Source organism: Crocuta crocuta, unplaced genomic scaffold, assembly GCF_008692635.1.
Source record: "Crocuta crocuta isolate KB4526 unplaced genomic scaffold, BGI_CrCroc_1.0 scaffold345, whole genome shotgun sequence".
Taxonomy (NCBI): Eukaryota; Metazoa; Chordata; class Mammalia; order Carnivora; family Hyaenidae; genus Crocuta; species Crocuta crocuta.
Genome location: NW_027527574.1, coordinates 3,522,115 through 3,543,638, shown reverse-complemented (window position 1 = coordinate 3,543,638; position 21,524 = coordinate 3,522,115). Strand labels below are relative to the sequence as shown.

The window sequence follows — 21,524 nt, the reverse complement described above, 5'->3', positions numbered from 1 at the left end:
TGATTTCTGGGTATTTTTCCTTGCATTTTAGGGAGATAATTCTTTTACTGCCCTCAGGTTTGTTTTGTTTCTTTATTTGTTTGCTTTTAAACACATGGTTTGTTAAGTACTCAGCTAAAGACTGTGGATCACAGGAGCTCTGTTATTTTGCATATCTCTCCAGTCTGCTACTGTGCCCTATGAACTTTGCTGCCTTGATCGTACTGTCCTCTTAGCTGTTTTCTCTACTCCAGGAGACCTCAGTGTTCCAACTAGGTTACTCCTGCTGCTCTGGGGCCAGCAGAGTCTCTCTAGGCAGGGAGCTAGGGCAATAGTTTGTATCACCACTTTTTTTCTTGTCTTTTAAGGATAACTGTCTTTCATTCTTGATGCTTACTGTCTTGAAACAATTTTTCCCCATACATCTGTTTTAAATATTGTTTGTGTATAAGGGTAAAATCCAGTCGGATACATTATCTTGATCAGAAGTTACAGTGCTCTGACCCTTGGATTCCATTTTTTTAAATTCAGTGTTATAGTTTTACATTTCATTCCCCCCCCACCTTTGCTTTCTGCTTTGTTTTTGTTCATGTGTCCTAGAATCTTCTGTTGTATATAGTTTGTGAGGTTGGGCAGTCCCTCTACCCACTAGTCAGTGTCTTCTATATTCTGGGCACTGCGCTAGGTGTTTAGGATGGGATGGGACGGGATGGGACAGGATGGGATCTAAGAAGAGTGGCCTAGTGGAATGGAATGGAAACTGAAACGAATCGAAACTAAGACGAATGGCCTAGCCTGAAAAGAATTCCGTCAAGTAGGAACTCCAGTCTGGGGAGGGTATGCACTGTTAATTAAGTTACACAGTGGAGCAGGTTAACTCCCAAAGCTAATTTAAATTGTATTCTTAAAGTTCTCTGTAATATATTAGGTTCCTTAAGAAAATAGCTTTTTGGAAACTATATCTGAAGCTGAATATGGGCATAATATTTAGCTTTTGCTCTATTATGGAATAAATGGGAACCTGTACTACTCATTTATAACTGACTCTGGCTAAACAAATTGAATGATNTGAGGCTGTTCGCATTAAATTCTTTGTAACTTTTTCTTTTCCATTTTGCATTTTATTTCTTTTTTTTTTTCTGTTTGAAGAATAAGAGCAAATTTCTTGAAGATAAAGGTTTTCCCTTTAATTTTAGTTTAAATACCTTACTCACCAGAGAAACTTCTGATGGTTGAATCATATTGTACCTGCTAAAGAGATAAGTAGTCTAGCTACAGGCTGATATTGCTTCTTATTTGAAGATTTGATTCTGTTTAATGTTTCATTTATTTTTGAGGGAGACAGACAGAGAGGCAGAATGTGAGTCGGGGAGCAGCAGAGAGTTAGGGAGACACAGAACCCAAAACAGGCCCCTGGTTCCCAGCTGTCAGCACAGAGCCCTATGTGGGGCTCGAACCCACAAGCTGTGAGATCATGACCTCAGTTCAAATTGGTTGTTTAATGACTGAGCCACCCAGGTGCCTCTAACGTGAAGATTTAATTAATATATCTAGGGAGGGTTTTTGATACTAATTTGAGATTCAGATTGAATTCATAAAGTAAGAATTGGCATTGAAAAGAAAAATAGTTTGTGTCTTTTGATTATTTTAAAAATATATATTGTATGGGTGCCTGGGTGGTTCAGTCAGTTTAGTATCCAACTCTTGATTTCAGCTCAAGTCATGATCTCACAGGTTTGTGAGTTCGAGACCCTCATTGGGCTCTATGCTGACAGTGCAGAGCCTGCTTGGGATTCTCTCTCTCCCTTTCTCTCTCTGCTCTCCCCAGCTTGTGCATGCATACACACTCTCTCTCAAAATATATATATACATATATATATTATAGGGGTGCCTGGGTGACTCAGTCAGTTGAGTTCCCAACTCTTTTGATTTCAGCTCCAGTCATGATCCCAAGGTCATTGGATCAACCCCTACGTCCAGCGTAGAGTCTTCTTATGATTCTCTTTCTCAGTCTCTCTCTCTCTTCCTCTCCCTCTCTCTCTCTCTCCCTCTCCCTCTCTCCCTTTCTCCCTCTCTCCCTCTCTCCCTCCACTCTCTCTCCCACCTCTCTCTCTTTCTTTCCCTCTCTCTCCCTCTTTTCCTCTCCCACTGCTTTTCTCCCCTGTTTGTGCACGTTCTCTCTCTCTCTCTCTCTCTCTCTCAAAATGTATATTATAGAACATTCCAATATATCTGAAATTAGACAGTTTTTATTAGTGCTGATTTAAATTTAACTTTTTGTTAAGACACAGAAAGCTCTGGACTTTAAGGTGTTAGTGTGTGGAATAATAGGAAAAAGTAGTTAGTAGTCTGAATTTAGTGACAGTAACATGTTATTCTCTTAAGTTTTTGAGACATGACTAGGAATTTGTGTAATCAAAATACATAAATTATCCATAAAGTATACACAAAAAGTATATGTAAGGTATACATAAAGTATAATTTATATTACTATTTCCCCATATCATTGATGTAAGGAAAAGTTAAATATAAGTATTTTTCAGCAAAAACAACTTGCATATTGTTAGCATAAAAAATGCAAAAGTGATTTTGGTGGTAGAAAATTGGCCAGAACAACATTAAAAATCATTTTAGGGACAAAATACCTAAATTTTGGAAATGTCTTTCTTGCCCTTTCTCCAATTTTAAAAGTATAGAATAATGCATAAATTTATGCGTACTTATGTTTAACTTTATTAATAAAATGACTAGGTATTTCATAATGATTGTCTTCTCACAGTATTATTTGAATTCGGCAAAACTACTAGGTAAAGGTAATAAAAACTTGTTGAGATTCTGGACTGTATATCTTTTAGTAACATTTTTTCCTCTCCAAAATACTGAAATTTTTCTTTTTGTATATAATACAAGGTAATTCCTGTATTTCATACTATAATCAGAACATTTCCATAGCTTCTTCATGGTAAAATTGACATTGTGGCTTTTTTAAAATTGTGTTTGTATTTAAAAAGTATCTCCAACCCAAATATCTCTATTTTAATTCAGATAGTGATTTAAGTTTATTCTGCTTTTTTTCTGAAAATGTAATGCCCAGCTCTTTACCTCATGTGTTGCTATGAAAAATAAAGTAAGATACATTCATGTTCCTTAATATGCTTCTATGGTATATTTTAGATTCTTCTTTCAAAAGCAATCAGATGCAGATGTATTTAAATTTTAAAAATTAAATTAAAAATTAGTTGGATATATAAATACCTTCTTTGTTCTATTTCTACGTGATCACATTTAGTTTTTGACTCATTAAGATACATATTAAATGTTCAGTAAGAAATGGCATTTATGGTACATCATTTAGAATGCAAATTATTTTTAAGCTGAAGAATATTGAAAATAAAATAGAACCAACTAAGGAGTCTGAATTATTTACAAGCCAAGGGCTTAAAAGTGCATGACTCCAGCACAAATATTAAATTATGAAATGGGAATTTCAGTTTGCCATAAATCTGTCTGCCATAGCAGCTTAAAATAAAATAGTTCTACCCATCTAAAGCAACATCAATTTGCTAGTCAGTGCTTCATGTATCAAAGAGCATGCTGTGAAAATATCAATATCATTGGTTAATATAAATGAAATTAATTTTTAAAGCTGGGCTAAAGGTTGACATCTGAAAAATTGCATTACTTTGCAGAAGAGAAATTTCTGTCTTCTAGTGAAATTTCAGGTCATGAGGGCAAGTAATTTTCACAATCTTCAATGGGAGCCAGTGAAATATGAACTTCATTGTCACCTAGCCCCAAAGCGATAAGATAAAATGAGCTGATACATCATTTGCTGTGGTTTTATCATCTCTCTCAGTAATTGGAAGAGAAAACATAAGAGTGTATGTGTTTGTGTGCTCCCCTCCTGCCCCTCCCAGCTGCCCGATCATCCACACCCAGGCTAAAACCATTTTAGCCCAATCAATACAGAGGTCACGTAGCATTTTATTTATATATTTTTAATTTTTCATACTGACTAAACTGCCAGGTAGAACATTAGAGTAATGAATATGTTTAATTGAATTTGTCACCCATGAAAATGCTAAGGAGAATACTGTACTACATCATCGTACCTAGTAAGCCGAAGGAGGAAATTTACTATGTAGAAGGAAACAAATAAATAACTCATAATTAATTTAAAAAGAATTTTCTTTCATATTCATAACTTTTGTATTTTTGTTACCATTGTTCTATTCTTTTCAAAGTTTGGACACATTCTATGTATTCACGGATATAGATTTAATAACAAAAGTAATATTGTAAAGTTTCCATCAGAGTCACCTAGATATTATTTTTAAATTCAAGAAAGGCTTCTAAGTTTTACTTTATGAATATTTCTTTGAAAATATAAAAGTTATATGGTTGGGGATGAAGTAAATCCGTAAGCCAAATAGAAGTCAATCTTATTAGAATAATACATTCTAAATTTGTGAATAAATTCATGAGTGCTGTGCTTTGATATCAAGTTTCAGAGAAACTTATACAGCAAAATCTAAAAACTATGTTTATAATAGAATGGTACAACTTTAAAATACTTATTTAAAATTACTTTCAACTAGTGTGTTAAAATTGCAATTATTATAAGTAAAACATTTGTGCGTATATCTAGTAATGAGTTGCTATTAGAATATTTTTCAATATATGCTTTGTTTTAAATATATTTCAGATATTACTCTTTTTCCATATTAAGATATAATCTTTGTGACTAATTTATAATCATGTTTTAAGAAAATGGGATATGAGTAGTTTCTGGGCTTTCCTTTCAATGGTGTCATAGCTTAATTGATGAAATGATTAGTTTATATTCTGTATATTAAGTTTAAAACATTTTTCTTGAATTTATGTATGTCTGTATAGTCTGGAAATGCTTTAGTATGAAATTTTAAGTATTCTTGGTGATATATATCTTTCCAATTGTACTTTTTTAATCAAATTATTCAGAAATTGCCTCAAAGAATAAACCTCTCCAAAAGCTGACATATATTTGGGACTAGTTTATACAATGCTAGTCTTAAAAATTAAGAATAGTATTTTAGGGGCACCTGAGTGGCTCAGTCGGTTAAGCGGCCGACTTCGGCTCAGGTCATGATCTCACAATTTGTGAGATCAAGCCCCGCAACAGGCTCTGTGCTGACAGCTCAGAGCCTGGAGCCTGCTTCGGATTCTGTGTCTTCCCTTCTCTCTGACCCTCCCCCACTCACACTGTCTCTCTCTCTCTCTCAAATAAAAAAAGAATAGTATTTTAAAGTCTTTTACTGATTCTGTATATGCAGACACCCATGTAAATGTGTCTTATTTTTGATGTAAAACATTTGATCACTTTTTAATATTTTCCCATTTAAAATTGTTTTAAAACATTTTAGATTGATTGAAGGTAGCTTGTATAGTTTTTGAAAACCAAACCTCTTTCCGTTACTTGAGTAAAGCAACTACAACTTTATTTTTAGAGACTATTTTAAAATGTTTAAAGCTTGATAGTCAATAAAAGTATTATGCATTTGGGCAATAAACATGTTTCTGATTTTTTCTCTCTTTAGGATGAGCAATCAGAAGAAAGTTTTACATGGATAAATTCATAAGCTTTTCAAAATGAATGACTAAAGAGACTCTGTAAAACTGATTTGCTTTAAAACCAATGAATGCAACAGGGTGAAGAAGCTTTCATATGTATTCACAGTATACTACCTGATAGATAGAAGAAAGCATTGTGTGTATTATTTGGGAAAAATAATATATCCCTTTTCAGAAGGCACAATTTTGAGATACAAATTTTAAAGATGGGTTTGATATTTTTAATGTAAAGAAGTGTTATATACATGTGTGTCTATTTGTGTATATTTAAAATTAAATACTGATTTCTCTCTTTCTAACTCTTACCTCAACATTTAACTAATAAGCCTTCTTTGTTGAACAAATTATCTTAAAGAAAAGAAAGGTGAATTTACTCTTACTATTAATACTAACCATATTAAAACAAAGTGGTAAGCATTCAAAGAGTGCTTGTGGGCTTAAGCTTTCAAGCTATTTTAGACTGGGGGTCATAACTGCAGAGCAATGGTAATGATACGGTTTCCATAGCAACTGATTCATTGGAGGGCTAGACCTCTGTCTAGGGTGCTGTCAGTGTATGTAGAGTTTCCGTGAACAGAAAGTCCCAAAGAAGGGTCTGCTTCTACCTAATCCAGTTTTAATTGAACTCTAGAGACTTTGAAGTGAAGCCTCGGACCAGGAATATACTATTCCAATAAGAAATAAACCTCTTGCTTAGCTAGGCCTCAGCTGCATTTCAGTACTGACACCTTTTCCTAATGAATACTTTAAGGAAATGTTATTGTATCAATTTCAGCTACTAATTCTGTTAGTTAAAAGATTTTTTGTTTCTATTTTAAACCCGCCATGTTGACCGTAAGTATAGAATTTCATTTGTTAATAATTCTCTTTGAGTCAGGCTAGTTTTCGTGTCTGATTTTAATTTTTTATATTTTTGGCAATTTTAAATAATATTGTCTGTATCTTCTCCTGTTTCTCTTTCTCTGAGTTTTAACACACTAGACCTGTTTATATTTAATTTTGAAAGCACATTACTATCTTGCATTCAATATGATACCTGATTTATATCAGGTTTGAAAATATACAAAGCAATGCTGTATATTATGTATGGATGTATATGTACTAATAGTATAAAAACTGGCATAGGAATGATAAAATTTGAAACAAGGGCAGTGATTGGCTCTGACAAAGGAGGAAAATGGTATCAGGAAGATTTATATATGGGAATTTCAGTACTAATTAAAAAGCTTTACTAATAAAAATTTTTTTAATGTTTATTTTTGAGAGACAGACGAAGACAGAATTAGAGTAGGGGAGGTACAAAGATAGAGGGAGACACAGAATCTGAAGCAGGCGTTAGACTCTGAGCTGTCAGCACAGAGCCCGACAGGAGCTCAAACTCATGGACCGCGAGATCATGACCTGAGCTAGTTAGACACCTAACTGACTGAGACACACAGGTGCTCCTTAATTTTTAAATATATGCAGTAATGTGTAAAATATTAGGATTTTATAAGGTTGAGTAATGGGTACATGGGGCTTATGTCATTTTCTGCTGTTGTGAATATGTTTGATTTGGTCATAAAGCATTTTAAAGAAGCATGCTCCTTCAAGTAGATTATTAAAAAAATATATTGCTTAAAGGAATGGGATATAAATTGAATTTTTTATTAATTGAAAATTTTTCAATAAGTTACAGTCTTATGATAATGTTTTAGTGTACTTATTTCTGTTAATAATTTAAGTATCCTACAATATAATTAAATGTTTAGTTGCATGACCATGATCTTACAAGGCTAACAGCACCATTATGAGCAGCAGGCCTACTTTATATAGCTTAGGAGATATAAAAGGTAGAATTTTCATATCAGTGTGTCCTATTCATAGCATATCAAAGACCTTAGAACAGCCTTTGTTATTTGTTTTCTTTCCTTTTTCAACTATAACCCAAGTACAGGAAGACAAATGTAGTTCGTTAAAATTCTGATGAGTTGAGTTCTAGTTTAACAAATATTTAAGCCCCTTTTTAAAAATGTGACAATGTAGTATATAAATGTAAGCTCTGTACTTTTGGATTAGAGAATCTGGGAGTAGGCCAGACTCTGCCACTAGCATAAGGGACTTTGTATTAACTATTTAATTTTTCCAACTCTCACTTTCCTTAGTAATATTGGGTAAATTGGAGTATAAAGTGTTAAAGAGCATATATTGGATTTTCTACTATTTGATAGGTGCAGGATGGTAAATTCAAATGCCAATGGAAACTAGAAAGATAATGGTAAATGAGTGAGTGAGTAGAGACTGTGCCAGAATGGTGAGTGTGTATCAGTTGTTACCATGTGGCAAATAGATCTAGGTTTTCCTGAGAATTAGAAATCTGAATATTAATGTAAATCTCCATTTTTAAGGCATTTTAAATTACTTAAAATTTTGTTAAAATATCATATGGCCCAAATGAAATGTATTGGGCCATATATGGAGCTTAGGTTGCCATTCATTGACTCATGTAATCATTCAGAAACATGTACTTTGTGCTAGACATTGTTCTAGAAAATGGAAATAGAGTATACTTAAAGTCTTTATTCTCATCGAACTTAGATTACAGTGCTGAACAGAGGCAATAGAGAAGCACGCAGATACTATAATTGCACGTTATGATAGATGTTGTGAATACAATATGGTGAGTTTGGGTGGGGGGAAGAGGTGGTTATGGAGGCAGTGGGGTTTAGATCCAGTGGCTTCTCTAAGGAGGTGACATTGAAGCAAAAATCTAAGGTAGGAATGAGCCAGCCATCTGAAGATTTGAGAGATGAACATTCAAGTCAGAGGAGAAAATAAATAAAAGGCGCCAAAGAAGAATGAGTTGGGCTCATCTTTGAGTCCCAGATGTAAGACTTTATAAACAATTATAAAGAGCTTCCATGTTTATTATGCATGTAGTGCAAAGCCACTGGGTGGTTATTAAATGCATATGATCTAATTTATATTTTAAACTTTTTAAAAATATTTTTTCTTGGGCTCCTCTGGTCATAGTAGACTCTAGAGGTAAGATCAGAAGAAAGACCAAGTAGGAGAACACTATAGACACTGGAAGTTTGAACCTACTGGTTATGGTGAGAGAAAAAGGTACATGCAACCTCTGCTTTCAGAAAATCTTGAGAGTAATACCTACAGCTTTGTCCTCTCTTTTCCTGTTTATTTCTTTTGCTCTTACTTATGCAGGTTTTGGCTATGTGAAGGTAGATTTCGATATCACCATTTTAAAACTGACAGAAAGTTTGATTTTTTGTTTGGTTCTTAGAATTTTTGTTTCATTTTTCAAAAACCACTGAGACTTGGAGTTGTTCTTTCACTTTTAGATCCTTTGGTGCCAAAAATAGAATTTTTAGAAAAATCAAAATATATACTTAGCGAACTTACCTTTTTTTCCCCCCATTATTGCATTTTGCATTGAGGAATATAGATCTGTTTGCAGTTAAGATCTAGAAAATGGAAATGGAAACAGGAAAGAAAGTTTTCATAGGATAAATTCTTATTATTCATTATTTTCCCTTTCCTCGTTTATCTTATCTTTGACCCTCCAAAGCAGTATCATAATAACATGTCATTCTATTTGTATTTTTTAATGGTGGTTACTTTTGAGAGATATATCTTGTTTACTTTGCTTTCATGGATTTTCATCAGGTTTTGATAGTAAATGTGTCTCATTTTCTTTATTAAATTAATATTAGTTGAAGTACATATGTGGAGAAATTCCACATCTGGTTTTCCTTTAACACCTTCATAATTAAGCTTTTCAAATGAACTTTTTAAAAGACAAAACGTGAATAACAAAGCAACAAAGTGGCTTAGGACTAAAAACAGGATTACTTTGAGTTGGCAAAGCATTCTAAGCCACTGCGTCTGTCACATGGGATGACAAGAATTGTAACAAGTTACTCTGACAACCACCTACTCCACAGAGAGATTATGTAGAGTTCATTTGCAGGTTTCTGTTTAGCCTAGCTGACAAAATGATACTTAACCTCTTATACAGTCAGTCTTTGTGCTTTCTGAATGAGTGACTGTTGCCTTTAAGAGTGACCTTAAAAGTGTGATTTTTTTTTAAAGCTATGAAATGAAATCTATATATTTTTTTGTTTTACTGATAAATAATTGACATGCATCACTGTATAACTTTAAGGCATACAGCATAATGGTTTGGTTTATATATATTGTGAAGCAATTGCCACAGTACATTCATGAATCTTCCCATATAGATACAATTTAGAAAAAATTACACATTTTTTTAAAGTTTGTTTAAGTGAGAGAGTGGAGGAGGGGCAAAGAGAGAGAGGGAGATAGAGAATCTTAGGCAGGCTCCATGCTCAGCATAGAGCCCGAGATGGGGGTCAAATCACACAAACCACGAGATCATGACCTAAGCTGAAATCAAGAATCAAATGCCCAACTGATGGAGTGGAGCACCTGCGCACCCCTCAAATAGATAAAAATTTTAAAAATAGAAGGAAAAGGGGGAAATTTTCTCCTTGCAATAAGAACTCTTAGGATTTACTCTAGATATGTGTTTTAAAGTATATTCAAGGTACCTCTGCAGTAGGGTCTAAGAAAAAAAAAAGAGAAAGAAAGAAAACGGAAAACAAATTAATAAGCAAAAGGTAGAATCAGACCTGTAAATATGGAGAACAAATTGATGGTTGCCAGAGGTTGAGGCCATTGGGGGGGTTGGGCAAAATTGGTTAAAGGGAATAGAGAGATATGGGCTTCCAGTAACAGAATGAATAAGTCACAGGAATAAAAGGCATTGCATAAGGAATACAGTCAATGATATTTTTAATAGCGATATAATGGTATAGATGATAGCTATGCTTGTGGTGAACATAGCATAATGTATAAACTTGACAAATCACTAAGTTGTACACCTGAAGCCAGTATAACATTGTGTTTCAACTGTACTTAGAAAACACCTCGTATACGTAAAAAATATTTCGGGTTACGCTAAAATCATTATTATATGAAACTGAATTGTATATGTGATCTATAAGCATATAGGGCATTCTTTTGAGGTCTTCCTTCTTAATGTTTTGTCTAAAACTTTATTTTTCATAATATGATTGAAAACTCAGTCACTAAATAATGCAATATGTATTTCCTGAAAAGCAGATTACATCACTGCTTTTAAAAGCTCAAACTATATTTATAAATAGATGTTTTATAATTTTCCTTTACTTTTTCATTTAGCTTCCTTTCCTTAAATTGCAATCTGTTTTCTTAATCTCCCTCCGAATTGTTTTAGTATCTGTTTTTTCAATATTTAGAAATTATTTTTCTTAATAGGATCTTTCCTATTCAGGGGGAAAAACAACAAGAAAAAAATTCAACTGCTGTGACTTACTTGGGCTTATTTTTTTCCTCACTAGATCCTGGCATATACAGAAGGGTTGCATGGAAAATGGCTGTTCACAGAGATACGATCAATCTTTTCTCGTCGTTATCTTTTGCAAAATACAGCCCTGGAGATCTTTATGGCAAACAGAGGTAATACGTTTCAGAAGTAAATTGTTATAAAGCCAACCTCCACCTCTTTCAGACTTCATTTTTGAATGTACCATATTGTTTTCAGTTAGGTAGTAATTTATAGTCTAACCTCTGTCATACTGACCTCATTTTTGAACCACATGCATCTTCATGGGGATTTTCCCCCTGCCTAGATCGTTCTTAGAATTATATGTAGTAATTTTAGTTCTTTGGCCATATCACAGACTAGTGCAAAATTTTCTAAATAACTAACCATTTAATCTTTTGAGGAGTTTTGATATTCTCAATATTGCTCTGATGCTCAAACTCCTTCTGGAAGGTGGATGCATTTAGAGAGGGGAGAGGGTAATCAAATGATTCATATATTTATTCAATCTTTTGTCTAATCTATTGCCATTTATAAAGGGACCATCAGAAAATGGTACTCAAGTGTCCTGGTTGCTTTGTATTACATCATTCTTGGAAGAACTAAAATTCAATTTGTGGGTTTAAAATGGAACTTGGTAAAATTCATTAAGACAAGAAGGAGAGACAAGGTGAACTTGAAGTAAAAGCATTGTTGGTTATGAGTGGAGGCATTCAAGGGAAAATTATGTAGAGCCTAGTGACTTACTGTGCGTACTCCTTATATATAAGTAGATTAAAGTTTTATTTTTCTCTTTCTATAATCTAAAAGTTGTCATTTAAAAACCTATAGAAAATAATGTATATTCCATGCACACATTATTTTCCCCATATGGAATCATGTGTCTTTAGAGAATACAAATTTCTTTAGGTAATGATATTTTTCCCTTTCCTATTGGTCTCCCCTCTATACATACTTATTTTTCCTAATGTAAACATTATTTTTTTCAGGCAAATAATCAAGTGAATGTTTCACACTTTAGTTCAGCCTGTATTCTTGCTGTCCCAAAGGGATTTTGTTTCAGTCTTGCAATATTTATTACTTGCTCGTCTTCATTCATTTCCCCGCTTTAAGTAAAGTTTCTTGTACATCCTTGCTATTGTATGTGTGTTTTTCTTTTGCCTTTCTCCCATGGCTTTGTGTTATTTGCCATAAGTTAATGATAGTTTTGTTGTTGTTGTTGTTTTCCCCATATTCAGTATAATAATGGATATATAGGGATGCCTTATTAAAAAGTTATGTTGAATATCTATGTGACAGTTCCAAATATGCTTTAGATGCTTACTGAATGTGCTTATTTACCTGAAACATCTTGTTAATGTCAGTATTTAAAGCTATACCAAATTGACAGATTGTTTTGGACTGAAGAATTTTTTTAAGCTAGGTGAGAATAAGGATCATATTCTAGATGAGTACTTCAAGCTTATATACGGTCATGATATTGCAATTAATGTAATTAAAATTTTAAGACTGTCCAATTTGATATCTTCAGACTTTTCTCTCACGATTTTAACTTTCTTATTTTCATATTTCTTAAGAAGGATGAAAATTTGTATATGACTATAATTAACATTTATATACTGACTGTATTATGTATATTGACATATGTTTCTTGATATTCTAAAAATGTGTAATTATTGAAATAGAAATGATTAGAAAACATTTAAGTTTATTATTATCTATAGAGAAGTGTTTTCCTTTAGGTCACACATTTTTCTATATTATGTGAACATAAAAGTTAAAAACAAAAACATTGTAGAGAGAATAATTTTTAAACTCTTCATCATTAGAAATAAATAAAAGTGACAATTTAGTACCTATATTTGTAGTCTTTGCTGTTAGACTGTTAACTATAAAACTTAAAACTTTAAATATTTATTTATATAAACTCAAAGATGTGTACTTAACTAGCTAAAATTCAACTTTGTAAATTCAAAGTTGTACCTAGATGATCTCAGCTTCATTTCACATTGATGCAAAAGCAATTATTAGAACTTCTGACAGTATCTAAGAGTAAATATTTATTAGACCAGAAGTCAGTTTTCCAAGAAGGAAACCCTATCATGTTCTAATCTTTAAAAATTGTTTTTCATAGTTGCTGTAATGTTCAATTTCCCAGACCCTGCAACAGTAAAGAAAGTAGTTAACTATCTACCTCGTGTTGGTATTGGAACCAGTTTTGGGTTGCCTCAAACCAGGTACTGTTTTATGAAAAAATTTTATAAAATAATCTGCATTAATATTTTCCTTATTTTTAAATATTTTAAATTTGTTTTAAATGCATAACCTTCTGTTCTGTGTTTCATAGTAAATGATGATTATTAATGCTTTGAGTCAGCTGAACTTCTGTCTGAAAAAACTAGAGAAAGAAGAGCAAATGTAAGCCAAATTAGGTTGAAAGAAAATAATAAACATAAAAGCAGAACATTAAATACATATGAACAGGAATAATGAAGAAAAATCAATACACTGATAAGTTGTTTCTCTGAAAGGATTAATAAATGTAATATATATAAGCTATATATATATGGCTTATGAAGAAACAAGACACAAATTGCCAATATCAAGAATGGAAGAGAAGATATCACAACATATCCTACAGATATTAGAAGGAAAATACTGACATATTTTGAACAAATCTGTACTACTTAGACAAGTTAGATGAAATGGACAGATTCCTTAAGAAATAGATAACCTTAATACCTTTGCAGAAGAAATTGAATTTATAGTTAAAGGTCTTCTGACAGAGAATATTCCCAGCTCAAGTGGTTTTGTTGGCAAATTCTATGAAATATTTGATGAAAAATAATATGTCTAAGCAAACTATTAGAGAAAATAGAAAAGAACGATAAATTTTTAAAGTTATTCTATGAGGCCAGCATTACATTAATTCCAAACCCACCTGAAAGCATTACCAGAAAAGGAAACTACTGATCATCTTGATTGGAAAAGAAGAAATAAAACTGTCCTATCAAGTCTGCTCTTCATAGGCTGCTTGAATGTCTGCATGACATGGGAGCTGACTTTCCCAGAGTAAAAGATCCAAAGGAGAATGAGACAGAAGCCCCAGTGTCTTTTTATGAGCTACCTTTGATAGGAAAGAGTAGGTCGTTAATTCTGCTACATTGTATTTGTTGTAAATGAGTCATTAAATATAGCCCAGGCTCCAGAGAAGGGGAAAAACTCCACTTCTTCAAGTGGAAAGTATCACAGAAATTACGGACATATCTTAAAACTACCACAGGGTATGATTCTTATGTAAAGAGAGCACCTGAATTGACCCTTCTAGATTATAAGCAATAGTTGCTTTATAATGCCTGTTAAGATGTTGATTGGATAGTTTTATAATTTCCCAAGGAATTTCAGGTTCAGGATGAACCTTAGAACCTTAGAAAGGGATAGTAAATTTATTTATCTTAATAGCTTTATTCATCAACCAATGTGTGTTATCATACTTGGGAAATCTTAATGATTTCCCACAGTTAATGAAAGCTAAAAGCAGGTTAATTCATTAAATTAGCAACTTAAACAGATCTTAAACACTTAGAACGTGCCTATCATCCAGTAGTATACATGATAGATACCATCTTACCCATGCATGTTTTAACAAATATGCAAACAACATAAATAATTGTGTAAGTGACAGGAGGTATATAATTAGGGTGTTATAATAATGATTAGTGGAATAGAGATGGGATGCTTTGGATTAGGTAGTCAGAAATGTCTTCCTGTGTGATTTTTAAGTTTTGATTTGAAAGAATAGAATCCGCTTACTTTTGAAAGAGGGAATAACATATGCAGTGGCCCTGAAATAAGGTGAAGTTCCTTAAAAAACAAATATGCAAACAAAAGAATGTTTTAAGGAATATTGGAAGGCAGATATCATTGGAACTTAGTGATCTTGGGAAGAGAGGGTTGGTTCAGAGATAGGAGTTTATTGTGGAACTCCAGGTGATATTTGGTGCTGATACTGCAGTTGAAGAGGGACATTCTTGTTTAGAAATTTTGAGGATATACAGTTTGTGTGACTTAGAGATTAGTTAGGTAACGAGGATAAGAGAGGCGGGTATCCAGTATGTTTTGCCAAGTTTCAGTTTAATCTGCTGAATGTCATTTACTGATACTGGGAACACTGGAGAAGAAATAGTTGTATACATATCCCCCTGAGAGTGGGGTTGGGGTTGTGGAGAGGAGTTGGGTGGACAGATTATGACAAGTTTCTATTGAAATTGAAACTTCTGAGAGATGTTCATACTGAAATGTTGAATAGAAAGAGCTCAAGAGAAGAGTACAGTATTTGGGAAACACTTAATGTTGAAAGACTGAATGCTTCCTGATTCCACTAACATCAGGAAGGCTAGAATGTCTTCCATTTTCACCATTTCTATCAATATTATATTGGAAATTTCAGCCTGTGCAGTAAGAAAGGAAGAGAAGGAGGGAGCAATTAAAGGCATCCAGATGGCAAAGGTGGAAAAAATGTTTTCATTCTTAGATAACAAAAAAAGTGTAAGATTTGTACAGTGAAAACTTTAAAATATGGCTGACATAAATTAAAGACCACAAATAAGTGGAGGCATTCCATATTTATGGATCAGATCATACTAAGTATGATTAAGATGTCAGTTCTCCCCAGATCTATATATTCAATGCAATCCTTATCAAAATCTAGCAAACTTACTTGGAGATATTGAGAAGCTGAAATTCAGTGGATTAGAATTGCTAAAACAATGTTGAAACAGAAGAACAAAGTTAGAGGACTCCTACTACCTGATTTCAAAACAAAAACTATAATTATAAAGCGAAAGTGATCAAGATGGTCTGATGTTTATAAAAAGATGGGCATATAAATCAATGAAACAAAATTGAGAATACAGAAATAAACCCTGCTTTTTATGGTCAGTTATTTTTCAACAAAGGTGCTAATCCAATTCAGTGAGGAAAGGATAATCTTTAAGATAATTGGATAGTTACATGCAAGAAAATGAACTTCAACACTTAACCACACAGCATTCATAAAAAAATAGCTCAAAGTGTGTCATAGATATAAATTTAAGAGCTGAAACTAAAAAAAAAATTCAAAATATTGGAGAAAAGCTTCATGACCCTGGAGTAGGCAAAGAGTTCTCAGATTTGACATAAAGATAAATTGAGAAATTGGATTTAATAAAAATTTAAAACTGTTGTGCTTTAAAGGACACCACTAAATATATGAAAAGAGAAGCTCTGGACTGAAAATATTTCCAAATAATGTATCTGATAAAGGTCATGTATATTCATAATGTATACAAAACTCTTAAAACTCAATAAGTAACCTCAATGAATACAGGAAGAAAAGATTTGAATAGTTATTTCACCAATGAAGGTACACAAATGGCTCATAAGCCATGAAAAGTTGTTCAACAGTGTACATTAAAACTATAATAAGATACCATTTTACACTCACTGGAATGATTATAGTAAACAATATATACAACAGCAAGTATTGGCAGAGATGTGGAAAATTGGAACCTCTATATATTGCTTGTTGGAATGGAAAACAGTTTGGCAGTTTCTCAAGAAGTTAAACTAAACTCAACCTACAACTCAGCATTTATACCCTTAGGATTCTACCCCGCAAAATGAGAACATATATTCATATAAAGGCATATTTGTGAATATTCATAGTAATACAAACTGGAATGATAAGAAGAAGAATCTAAAACTGGAAACAATTTAAACATCCATCAACTGGTGAATGGCTTTTTAAAATGTGGTATATTTCATACTCATATGCTGGAATACTATTCAGCAATCAAAAGAAATGAATTACTAATACCATGCTGCCACATTGATGAAACTCAAAAATATTATGGTTAGTGAAGAAACCTGATGCAGACTTCACGATGTAGGATTCCATTTATCTGAAATGTCCAGAAAGGGCAAGTTTATAGAGACAGAAAGCATACTGATAGTTGCCTAGACCTGAAGATAGGAACAGGGATTAACTAAATAGGCACAAGGCAAGTTTTTGTGATGCTGAAATGTTCTGAAGTATATTGTAGTGATAATCTCACATCTCTGGAAATTTATTAGTAAATCATCGAATAGTACAGTTACATGGGTAAATTCTATAGTATGTAAATTATACCTTTGAAAATAACACTTAAAAATACAGTTTTCTTGCCCTTGGTGGTAGGAAGATCTATGACAGCATACTTCTCTGAAATTATAGACTCTAAATGTAGTAATTAATCCTGCCACCTATTTTCCACGGCTATTTAATATTAGTCAGTTGCGTCTTTTGTTATTTATATTGCATTAAGAAAACACAGATAACTTGGTCTTCTATTATTAAGCTATATAAAAAAATTATAGTTTCTCTTACCTTTATCCCACCTCATGAATAGACACATAAAGAGTTAGAATCCTTCTTTTCCTCTGTCATAAAGTGTATATAAAAATATTTAAATTCACATTTAAAATGTACACATGTGGTATCTTTAAGAAAGCTATTAATATTGATAAAGATGTGAATACAATTTTATATGTATTTCTCAGTTACTATAATTCCTTTTATATCAGTAAATCAGTAAGTTATTAATCATACTATTATTAATCAACACTTGTGGAGCATTGAAACATTTCATATATTCATAGTATAACATGAATAGAACTTTTTAGAATATACAGATATCATTTTGTATACCAAATTTATAGAATAAGCATAGATATTCATTATTATTGTGATGTAATTAAGTTTAAATTGATTCTACACCAAATTCTGTATTTTGCAGGCGTATCTCATTAGCTAGTCCACGTCAGCTTTTTAAAGCTTCTAATATGACCCAGCGATGGCAACATAGAGAGATTTCAAATTTTGAGTACTTGATGTTTCTCAACACAATAGCAGGTAATCTGGCTTACATATTGACTTATTTCAAATGATAATTTTTTCTCAAATGTTAAATTATTAATTGTGATATTATTTTGAGTACTAGTATAAATAACTTACTTATATTTTCCTTTTTTTAAAGTTTATTTATTTATTTTGGGGGGCGGGGGAGAGAGAGAGAGAGAATCACTAATGCAGAACCTGACATGGGTCTTGAATTCACAAACTGTGAGATCATGGCCTGAGCCAATGTCAGCCACTACAGAGCCACGCAGGTGCTCCATACTTTTATTTTCATTATTACTACATGGGTACCTAATCAAGAGTAATTTTGATAATAGGCTTCACAGTTTTACATGTGAACAGCTGGCTACTTGAGAAAATTAAAAATGTGTATACACACTTTTTCCAAAGATATAAAGTGAAAATTTATAATCTTACTAATATAGTAAGAATGAATGAATTATGGAATAGTAAAAATGAAAAATAAAATCTTAAGAACCTGTTAATTACTTAATATGAATATTATATGATGAAACAAAAATGCAACCTGGAAGAAAGAAAACTGTGGGTAAAATATTAGGTAAAGGAATACCTACATTATGACCAATTTATGAAAAGCTGAAGAGTAAATGGCTCTATAAAAGTTCTGTAATTATGTAGTATTACTAAACATCACCCACTGAAGCTGTTCTGCTTGAAAGAGAGTAAAGAATAGAACTATGTCATTACCTTTCATTTGTGATAACTAGAGTAAAGAAAACATGTGGAATGTATTTGTGTGACATTTGAGATTTACTTCAAGAAACTGACACAGTTTATAGTTGAGGCACAAAGATAAGTTATTTAGTATGTATGTAAGCATTTACATGATTCTATAGCAAAGGTGTATTCAAAGTACTATGGGGACTCAAAGGGCAGAGAGAAAGGGAAATTCTGTTATACTCACCAGTTGATGGGAGTTAGGAAAAAAATAGGAAAGATTTCATGTTCATATAAGGATGGATATTACTCTAGGGGCACCTGGGTGGCTCAGTTGGTTAAGCATCTGAGTTTGGCTCTTGTCATGATTTCACAGTTTGTGGGTTTGAGCTCCACATCAGGCTTTGTGCCAACAGCTCAGAGCCTGGAGCCTGCTTCAGATTCTATCTGTCTGTCTGTCTCTCCCCCCCCACACCCACCCACACTCTATCTCTCTCAAAAACAAATAAACATTAAAATAATTTAAAAAGAAAATGATAGATATTACTTTAACAGAGGTGGTAGTTGAAGGTTAGAGGTCATGCCATGTAAAACTGAAGGCATAAGGAAGCATACAAAGACGGGAAAATATGAAATATAGCTTGAGAACAATTAATGGTATATGTATACATGTGTACATATGTATACATCTGCATATGGTATATAATGGTATATGTATACATATGCACACATGTATATACATGTGTGCATATAAAATATATATTCATAAAGGTGTAATGAGAAAGAAAACTAAAAAGTTCGTATGGAGATACATTGTGGAAGATTTTCTGTCACTTTGAGGTGTTAGCAGTCAGTTCATTGGGAAGCTTGCAAGATTTTGAGCAAGTAAGTGACATTAGAACTATATGGAAAGTTCACTTGGAGGCAGAATGAAGGATAAACTGGAGTGGAGAGAAACTAGGCAGAGAGCACAGTTAGGAAGTGATTATATATAAAAAAGGGGGGATTGCATTAGAGAGGTGACAGTGGGAATTTCAGGATTAAATAAGATTTACAAGGCACAAAACATTTGCCATCCAGCTGACTAAATGTAGGGGGTAAATGGGAAGAAACTGTTATAAAAGGCTTCCAGGGGGCGCCTGGGTGGCTCAGTCAGTTAAGCGTCCGACTTCAGCTCAGGTCATGATCTCGCAGTTCATGGGTTCGAGCACCGTATCAGGCTCTGTGCTGACAGCTAGCTCTGAGCCTGGAGCCTGTCTTCAGATTCTGTGTCTCCCTCTCTCTCTGACCCTACCCAGCTCGCACTGTCTCTCAAAAATTAATTAATTAATTAAAAAACATTTAAAATATTAAAACAAAGCTTCCAGGCTTCTGGCCTGAATCATTGGGAAAATGGTGGTGCCATAAACAGAAAGGAAGTCAGAAAAAATTGTTCTAGGAAAGATGATAATTTTCTTGTGTAGATCGATATCGAAGTTAAGATATTAAAAATATTTTTTAGAAGTATAGGTCAAAGAGGGTATTTGTAATTTGGAGATAGGGCATTGAATTTTATCTACATAGATTGGAAATTACCAGAAATGAATTGAGATTACGAAGCCAGATAATATAGAAAGCAGTGAGACAAGATCTAGGAATGTTCTTGTGCATGGCAAGAAGACAAAGGGAAAGTTAATAAAGAAGAGAAGAAAATGAATGATCACAGAGTTCATAAACTTAGTAGGAGAAGAACAGCCAGTCTTGAGAGGCAAGAGAAAAGAGAGGGAGAAAGGTCTCCGTCACTTGTATCAAATGTTATTAGAGATATGAGGGAATTAAGAATGATTATACGTGATGCCTATAGATTTGGCATTTGGGAATGTGTTGGTTACTTTCTAGGGGTTTATTTTATTTTAGTACTTTAAATTTTATTTATTTGGAGGGAGAGTAGGAGGGAGGGGGAGAGAGAGAGAGAGAGAGAGAAGGAGAAAATGTGAACAGGGGAGGGGCAGAGAGAGATGGAGAGAGAGAATCCCAAGCAGGCTTTTGAGCTTGACCAGGGTTCAAACTCACAAACTCTGAAATCATGACCTGAGCTGACATCAGGAGTTGGGCACTTAACCAACTGAGCCACCACCCAGGTGCCCCTTTAGGGATTCATTTTAAAAGCAAACAAAAATGGTTGAGGTTGACTATAAGAACCGAATGGTTGGAGATGAAATGAGAACATTAGATGTAGATTATAGTCTTCTTGTAGAATAGTAAAGAGAGAATGGGTTAAGGCAAAGGTGAGAAACCATGAAAGAGGGACAGAGAGGAAAAGTAACAGTGCAAGTTATCAGTAAGACAGGCTCAACAGCTCAAGAAGGAACTACAGCTCATAAAATATAAAGGCACTATTAAGAAGGGTGGAAGAGAGGAGTATTATGGAAATCGGAAGTTAAGGGCTTACATTGAAAAGTCTGAATATTACCAGCTTGAGGAAGTGTTCATCTAACAGGCATTTGAGGAGAAGGAATGAAGAAAGTTTGAACAAAAACTTAGTAGATATTATGTAACTAATGACTGAAAGGATGTTTAAGTAGTATTAGAGAAAACTTTTGCATCAAGTTAAATGGACATGTTAATTAAACATGTAGTAAGTCAGTAAATTCTTAGATTGAATGCACAGTAATAATCTGTGAACAACATTTATGAAATGGTTTACTCTCATATAGCTTTTTTTGTGCCCACAGTGTTTTATAAATCTATGCCTCAAATATTCTTTATGAAGAATAGAACCAATAACTTATTTTGGATAGTTTTTATATACCCTACAAGGTGGGTTGAGTCTCATGTTATTTAAGATTTCTTTTACACTATTTTCTGTGATACATACAGGTTCTCGTGACACTCTGACACCTTTCCCAAACGGTAGTCCATCAGGCATTCAATAACTATATAAAGAACTAAACTTAG

At 33.2% G+C, this 21,524-nt stretch overlaps 1 protein-coding gene across 6 annotated transcripts in view; it reads left to right on the top strand.

Annotated features, from left to right (window-relative positions):
* The window catches only part of LRBA (LPS responsive beige-like anchor protein), a 720,310-nt gene that overhangs the window by 498,817 nt on the left and 199,969 nt on the right, over positions 1 to 21,524 (top strand). For all 6 annotated transcript variants that reach the window (XM_077770789.1, XM_077770783.1, XM_077770775.1 and 3 more), the window contains 3 exons: positions 10,989 to 11,106; positions 13,107 to 13,209; positions 17,788 to 17,903. In XM_077770789.1, the coding sequence (XP_077626915.1) occupies positions 10,989 to 11,106; positions 13,107 to 13,209; positions 17,788 to 17,903 (337 nt within the window). The remainder of the gene's footprint in view (positions 1 to 10,988; positions 11,107 to 13,106; positions 13,210 to 17,787; positions 17,904 to 21,524) is intronic.